Below are 8,403 nucleotides of genomic sequence, written 5' to 3'. Positions count from 1 at the left end.
CTTCTTTTAGAGATTATTGTTTTGCAGCACAGATGAGTGCTATTGTACTTATGTAGCCCATCATAAAATACACATGGAAAAACACTAAAAAGAAAATACCTCCCAAATTGACTCTTAAGGTATATAAAACTGTCATAAAAGAACATAAACTAGAGCGAGACATTTATATTATCAAATCCTTGAGTTGTGATTTTATTGTGTGCATTCTGATTTCTATACAATATAATGAAAGAAGGAAAACTGCACAGTTTTGAAATGTTTAAAGAGAAATATTTATTATAAAAGCAAGATTTCTATTTATTTGCAGATGCAACACTATGTTGATATGAAGGTCAAAGAAATGTAACTGTTGAAAATGATTTGTCTTTTTTTCCCCCTCATTTCCCTTATCTACCTTGGTCTATGTATGTGTTGTGTAGTGTTTTATGTATATGGCTTATGTTTATGTAGTATTTCAATTTAAAAATAATTAAAACAGAAATAAGAATCAGCAAGGACTTTTGAGAGAAGGGTCATCTACTGGAGCACAAGATGATCCAGGCTATGCAGGGCTTTAGCTTTCTGGGAACATAAAATAAGACAGCAAAGTCATATTAAATTTGATTTTTCAGTCATTTTAAGGTCAGCTCAACTCACCGCAAAGCTGAATTGCTAGTAGTGTACAAAACAAAGTAAGACACGTGTTTGCTTACAGATAATGGAGTTCTGTAGAAAACTAAATGTTTTGACAGGGCGTGCTCTAAGTTTTAACTTTGCCGACACTAACTGGTATTGATCGCATGTTGGCGTCAGTAGCTCTTAAATAAAGTCTATGGTTGATATTATACTTACAGGTTATAAAGGAAGGAAAAAAGGAAAAAAAAAAAGTATAAGCCCTTATTTCTTGGTAAATCTAAGAAGCCTTGTAAGACTGGCTTAGTGCACTTGTTTACATTTATTGCCAAATGACATTTTCCAGTCATCACATGCTTGGCAAGTAGATTAAATTACCTGTACTTATAGTAACTAGTGTGGGAAATTAAGGGTTTATTATTTGTTGTAGATATAGACATCAGGATAACACAGAAAAAGAGAGCTTGCCAGGCAACAAATAAAAAAATAGTCAATTGGTATTTGGACTGTAAGTTGTAATGTTACCACAAAAGCACATCCATCTTTTTTATTAGTAATTCTAAATGCATGAACAGAGACCTGTTCTGTTTTTCAGTGTACAGGTGTCTCTCCTTGTGGTTGTTAATACAGGTATCATAGTCAGAATATCATAGGTATCATAGACGGACACGCAATTGTAATATTATCTCGCCAACTCCTTCTGATATTATGGTTACAAAACAATTTATCTTATGTTTAAAACCAAAAATCTAGTTGTAAGTCACAGTACATAAAACTTTCTGGTTTCTTTCTGGCAACAGGTATCAGGAAAAGAGAGGGAATCAGAGCTAAGCAGAAAGAGGAGGTCAGGTAAGGCTTTTTTAATTTTCAGCTTGAATTATGATTCTTTTTCAAATCATACAAAACATTAATAATAGTATTAAAAAGACTCCCATTTTTACTGCCATTTACAGGTGTAAAGAACAAAGTGCCCTCTGACAGATTCATCACTTTCCCAAATCAAACTTCCACCCTTATTCATACCTTTTTGATACTCAAAGGCACCAAGGTAGGCAAAAGCACTATGACATTATGAAAGTCTGACATCTCACTTAGATATTTTAGTCTCTTCATTGAAGTGAATGTTTTCTCTCTAAAAGCTGAAATATTCCCATTTTTATATGTATGCACGCAATTCAAATCAAAGAAAAAGATGAAAGCCTAAGTTTCCATATGTCTCTGTTAGGGGAGTATATTGTATTTAGCTCAAAAGTTAATACAGGAATACCAAGAAATCACAACATGGCTGTAAAACCATCTGCAAAATATTGTATAGGACCGCTCTTATGCTGCCTGAACACTTCTGACCCATTGGAGTGTGAACAAGGGAACTGTGGGGGCGTCCTGTAGTGTCTGGCAATGGGAAATTGGATCCTGCGTGTTGCAGGGTGGGGTCTGTGTGGATCAGGGTTATTACAGCATATCCCAGGGATGCTTGATTATTAGCTGGGGAGTTTGGAGGCCAGGTGAACATATTTAGCTGCTGGAGGGGGTTGCTTTCTTTTTCACGGGGCTATGTGTTTAATGCAAGATTGTTTAGGTGTGCAAAGGTTGTTAAGTATGAAACAAGAGGACCACAAGGAAGATTCATGCATGCACTGAAGAAGGATATGCAGAGGGTGACATAAGAGCATGGTAGGGATAAATTGAGATTAAAGGAGATTATCAGCTATAATAATACTTTCTGTTAAAAGGTGATGCTTAGTTTTTACAGTTATCTAACTAACTTGCCCAACTAATTCCAAATCGCATGGATGAGTCACTAGAAATTCATGCCGTAAACATTTGATACCCAAGCTTCTAAAGATATGTCAGGATTTAATCTAGATATCTTGATAAAATAATGCAAAAGACATCTAGAACAAAGGCACCCATTGAGCAACTCCACCCAAGGACGTGATCTTAAACTTGGTTTGATTGTCCTTGTTATATGTAAAACTTCACCCTCACATTGAGCTGACCAGACATTCAGCAACTATTTCTCCATCTCTGTGTTTTTCCATTAGTGATCTGTAGCCTGGGTGACTCAACAGCAATATGAGGTCATTTGACTCAACACCACCTTAGACATGGGTCTGGAGAATATCTCGACAGTTTGATTTTTGAGCTTTGAGTTATTGCTTTCTTACAAGTCTGTCTTCACTGGGAAAAGCCTTCACAGTGATTCCCATTGAGCACTGATTTCTTTTTGCCTGACTAAATTTCTGGACTAAATTTCTTCTGACACAATATCTGACATATTACCCAGAAAACCTCTACCAAAGCTTCAACTATGTTGCTTTGATTCTTGAGTAAATCTCCTTTTGACAACTCAGGGGCTGAGGAAAGCAGGTACCCACCTTTTAAACCAGTAGCATGGAATACTTGGAAGGGCAAATGTTCAGAATAAATAAAATAGTGTTCATTTTGTGTGTGAAGTCAACAAAACCACTTAATCCATAAGTTCTATCAATATATTTATTAAACCATTTTTGCTTCCCATTAAGAGAAAAAAATATTGCTATAGATGTAGCCTTTCCCAGTCATGTCCTTTTTTTCCAATCAACACTAGATGGAGCTAAATGACATAGGTGAGACACAAATGCACTGATCCTAATACAGTAACACAGTTTCCAAAAATGCTCTGACTTCTGCAAACTTCTGTCCAGGACTTAAAAATTACAAATTTATAGAACTGAATTTATGCAAGTATTAGTTTTGTTAACATAGTGGAACACACTATCTGGCTGCTTCATTAGGTTCTACTTTGGATTACACAAATATCTAATGGGCCATTTATATGGCAGTAACTTAAAGCATTTACGGTACCTGTGTAAATGAGAATCAGGTAACTATGATTATTAAATCAAGTAACTACTCATTAGAATCAAGGTATACAGACAAGCATCTCTGAATTCACAACATATCCAGCCTTGAAGAAGATGTAACAAACAACCACGCTTGGCACTACTTGTGTCTGCTAAGAACAGGAGCTTGAGGATACTATTCACAGAGGCTCGCCAAAATTGGAGAAGACTGGAAAAAGTTGCCTGGTCTGATGAGTCCTGATTTCAGCTGAGCGATTCAGATGGTAGGGCCAGAATTTCATATAAACATGAACGCATAGATCCAGCCTGGCTTGTATCAAAAGCCCATGATGATAGTGGTGGTATACTGGTGTGGGCCATCTCTTTATTACTACCCATTCTGTGATGGCTACTTCCAGCTGACAACACACAATTTTACAATGTTCCTATTATCACAAACTGGTGTCTTGAACATAACAATTAGTTCACTCAGATGGCCTTCACAGTCACCAGATCGCAATCCAATACAGCATCTTTGAAATGTGGTGGATTGGGAGATTTCCGTCATGGATGTGCAACTTACAAATCTGCTATCATGTCAATATGGACCAGGATCTCTGAGGAATATTTCCAGCATCTTGCTGAATCTATGCCATAAAGAATTAAAACTGTTCTGAATGCAGGAGGAGGAGGAGGGGGGTTCCGGTACAGTACTAGAAAAGTGTAACTAAGCAAGTTTTCATCAACTTGTACTTCTAATTTTGCCTTCACACCCTCAGTCTGAAGTCTGGAAATGCTGGCACTACTTGCATTCACGTCAGAGTACAGTCACTTTGCGGAGCATGCAGTCAGATGCTGTCTACTACTCTCCTCAGAAAGGACATTTCTTCTGGTTCATTTACCCAAGACGAACAAAAGGAAGACTGCATGCGGTGTGTGTACAACCAGTTAGTCCCCCACAGTCTGTTTGAACACCAGCTTCCAAAATAAATCATTTTAAATCCACCCCTCTCAGCTTGTAACTTCCAGCAATTGTTCATCAGGAGACTTATCTGTTGCACTGTTAGCCCAAAGGGAATGTCTCCCTTTTTAAAAGCTTAAATATGGAAACAAACTAAGAAAATTAGAGTTGCAATTTTATACACTTTACAAGTTATTGCTCTCTTACAATGCATGAGCTAATAGTTTATCATCTAATAATAAAATGTTCAATTCTTGCTTCCCACATTTCCCAAAGTGAAATTCCCGCAGTCATAATCTAAAAATTGGTAGAAACAAATCAGTGCAGCCTTCAATATGATGTTTCCTTTTCGAAAGAAATCACGAGAGAGAGCAATAACTTGTCTGTAGCTTCTCTTTCTTTGGCTGATAGTGACTTAAAGTACTGATAGTGGGCAGGAAATTGCTGAATTCTTTAGTTGTGACAGTGTGGTCTCAAACTCCCAGATAGCATAAGGATTACCAGCATTGGAATGACCAAGTTTCCCATGTTCTCATGTGCCACATCACAGTTCTCCTGCTATAGGTTGGAAAATTGGTTTACATTACATTTCAATTTGCCTCGTGTATCACCTTTAGCACACAACACTACTTCCGATCCAGAGCCAAAATGGTAGCTGTGGATTCCTGTTGTGGGCGGAAAGGTGAGGGCAGGATGTTCTTATTTACAATGCCTGCTAGTATGACCTGCAACAGCAAAGTGATTGTTGTTGTGATAAAAAGAAAACAGTCTGCGGCATATCCACACACTGCAGGGTACGGCCGGACAAAAGAAGATTATTTACATTGATATAAAAAGAAGTGCATCCTGTTTCTGACGTTAAAAATAAATCCAACAAATGTTTATTCTGCAAACTTGGGCAGATAGATTCAAGCTGATATCACAGTGATTGTTTGCACTGCATTGTTTTGTTTTTCTCTCCAGTCAAGATAAATGCAATTACCTTTAACCTCAGGTACACAGGTTGATTTTTATCAGTGTTGCACACAAAGGTCAGTTAAGTAAATAAATACATAGCGTGCTAATTTATTTTATACTTAAAAATTACAAAATATGTAATGAATCAAAGTTAACAAGAGCTTTAACTAAAACAGACTGCTTTTAATTAACAACATTTGGGCACAACAGCCTTTCAGTTATGGCAGTTGGGATGTGGAAATTCCTTAACACTAAGAGAGTACAGTGTGATAGTGGATAAAAAGTCAAAGATAAGAGACTTCGTGCACCAGAAGATTTTATTTCAGAAAGAAATTGAGACGGTTTATGCTTCTGAAGAGCATCTGCTCCCTACTAATAGGTGATTGAAGAACTCCCTTTAAAGGTTTGTGAATTTAATTTGAAAACATACTCATTAAGACTCTAAGGTAGCTCAGTATCTCTAGTGTCTAAGGGAGCTACTGCCAGGTATGAAAAACTGAGTGGAGTTTCCTAAATGATAAGATACTTGCAATGACTGCGTTTCTGCATCATTTTATTTCCCTGCACAGTTATAGTGGGAATAACTCAGAACAATGACTTACTGTTCCCCCTCAGTAGCTAAAATTAAGAAGTCGCCCCCTCCTCCCCCATCCTACCCCTCCTCAACAAAAGTGACGTCGCGTCCTCCGTCTGTGTGTGGCTCCATAAAACGTGTCACGTCTGGACGGCACTGTAAGTGTTGCACAGAGGCGATAGGGAGGAGATACAGTGGGCACAAGGCGCAGGAGCTCATTCATCTCGTTCTTGAGTCCAAACACAGCACCAGAACTGAAGTACTTTTCACTTCAACATTTTTTATTTTACCGCCGATTCAATTTCCTTCATTTAACTTTTTTTTCCCTTTTACTACTTTTGCACCTGCCCAGAGGATAGCGGTGCATCCGACCCGCCTCCTCAGTGCGCCGGTGCCGGGAGCTGGACTGCCGAGCAGCGCAGGAGAGCTCCCCCGCGAATCGCGTGCAGGCATATGGGAAAATTACTGCTGCTTTGTCCTTGCGCACCTGAACCTTTTGGGGATTCATGAAAGGCGTTTTAAAGGCGAATTAAGACTCGCAGTCAGCCGGAATTTAAAGAGACAAACAGGGACTCGATTGCATTTATTTTTATCACAAGGTTTGCACTTTGGGGAAGTTCGCAGGATGGCACCACCTGACTGCTTCAACCAGGTCGCTGTCATCTTGTGTTTTTTATCTCTAACATTAGGTGAGTCATTCATTTTTATATACACCAGATATTTACGAGTGAAAGAACAGACTTTCTGATTGTTAATTCCTTTCAGTGAATGAAAGACTGATTGCATAATATTTAAAAACACGCGATATATATACAGCTGCCAATTTTTACAATAAAAAATTTTAGCATTCTTTTTCTTTTTCTTTTTTATAGTAATTTAAATTTCTCCGGTGTTTAATTGACCTGCAACCAAGAGCTGGTTTTGTTGGCGGGTTATTCTTTGATCCCAGCTGCAGTGTAAAATGATTTCTGTGTATGGATATGACCGCAGATTATTTGCACATTTTCGAAGATCATGCGCCAACAGAAAAAAATCATCATTCTGCAATTTTCACACAAGCCCCTAGAGGTCGTCTGTCCCTATTGTCACTGGGAGATTATTAGTACGGTAAAATGCGTTGATTCATAACAGGCTATTAGTCGGGCTCTATATTTTAATATGATTGGATTTACTGATATGAGTTTTGAATGGTCTATTTTTGTGTGCTTTCTTAGATACTTTGAATATTTTGCATGTCAGTACTGTGTTATAAATTATGAAAGGAAAGGTTCCTGCAATTGTTATGTGTGCGTGGACAGGATTAAACATTTTGCCATGTTTTATCTGACAGTCCTGTCAACTCCATTGTCTCAGTCTCACTCCACAAAGCCTGAGTAAATCTGGGATGTTCCTTCACCTTGTGCCAGGTCCAGCGTGTAACAGAGATACAAACTGAGGCTTCCTCACCACTTCAAAATAAACAGCCCATCCAAACAAAGGAAATACTGTTCACATTCAACCTCTTTTACTGAACACACACACACACACACTGTGTTTTTGAGTAGGTTTCCTTCACTGTCCACTCACAAAGCGTGGGAAAGACGCAAAGAGGAGGAAGCGGATGTAGGGACAAGAGAGGCAGCCTGGAATTGTTCTGGCTAGTAAAGGTCACGGAAATGTTACACGCTACCTGAGCAAAGATTTCTTCCCGGAGCTCCTTGTGCTCACGTTCAACTATGTCAAACTTCATCCACAAGACAATAGCAAGGAGGAAAGGGGCTATTGTTTCAGTACAGGAGCCACTGACTGGTAGAGACATTAGTTACTGATGGTCGCCAAGGTGTCTCTGTTTATTCAGAGATGTGTAAGATGTTTTTTTCTGGTGAACAGCTGTGAGAATGTCACGGTGTCATCGTTAACTAAGCAAAGTTATAAGTCACGGAGTGATGCGCAAGCATTCGACTGGGTTATTATTACACAACATCCACCTATATCCCAGTAATTTTAAAGATGGCTTAGAGTGAAAAGGAAAAAAGCTATATTTGCTGATTTCTTAATTTTTGACTTGCAGCTGCTTCTTATTCAAAATGAGCACAGGTTACATATGTTCGTTCTGACCTTTTGACACCAATTTAACTGAAGCGTAACAGCTCACACAAATGTCAGCAAGATAATCTTTTTTCAGTGGACCCTTCTGGATATCACTTGAGATGTGATGCTTGTAGGAATATTCATACAATGGAGTTTGCCTTTAAATGTAATGATATATATATAATTAAAATGATCACTTGTGTTGGACTGATTCTTTTATTCTGGGTTCTGAGTTACATTTAGTCAGATGACACCCCTGAGTTTAGGAAAGAAAATTGCCATGAAAGTTATAACTGACACATCAGTGACTAAGGAGATGGGTGAAATGGAAAGTGGAAGCTGTCCTTTTATTGTTACTTATCATATACAACACTCTCTTTGTCAGTTCTTTCTTTTTCCTGCAG

The 8,403-nt window shown here is 38.2% G+C and overlaps 1 protein-coding gene across 1 annotated transcript in view; it reads left to right on the top strand.

The window, feature by feature from the left end:
- Window positions 1-6,081: 6,081 nt before the first annotated feature.
- The window catches only part of kdrl (kinase insert domain receptor like), a 42,755-nt gene continuing 40,433 nt past the window's right edge, over window positions 6,082-8,403 (top strand). The window contains exon 1 of the mRNA XM_084949686.1: window positions 6,082-6,618. Within this exon, the coding sequence (XP_084805812.1) occupies window positions 6,555-6,618 (64 nt within the window). The 5' untranslated portion in view covers window positions 6,082-6,554. The remainder of the gene's footprint in view (window positions 6,619-8,403) is intronic.

Source organism: Perissodus microlepis, chromosome 2 (assembly GCF_051167445.1).
Source record: "Perissodus microlepis isolate ML-2025 ecotype Zambia chromosome 2, ASM5116744v1, whole genome shotgun sequence".
In the NCBI taxonomy this organism is placed as follows: Eukaryota; Metazoa; Chordata; class Actinopteri; order Cichliformes; family Cichlidae; genus Perissodus; species Perissodus microlepis.
Note: the sequence above shows the minus strand (reverse complement) of the source record. Positions and strands in the feature narration are given on the sequence as shown.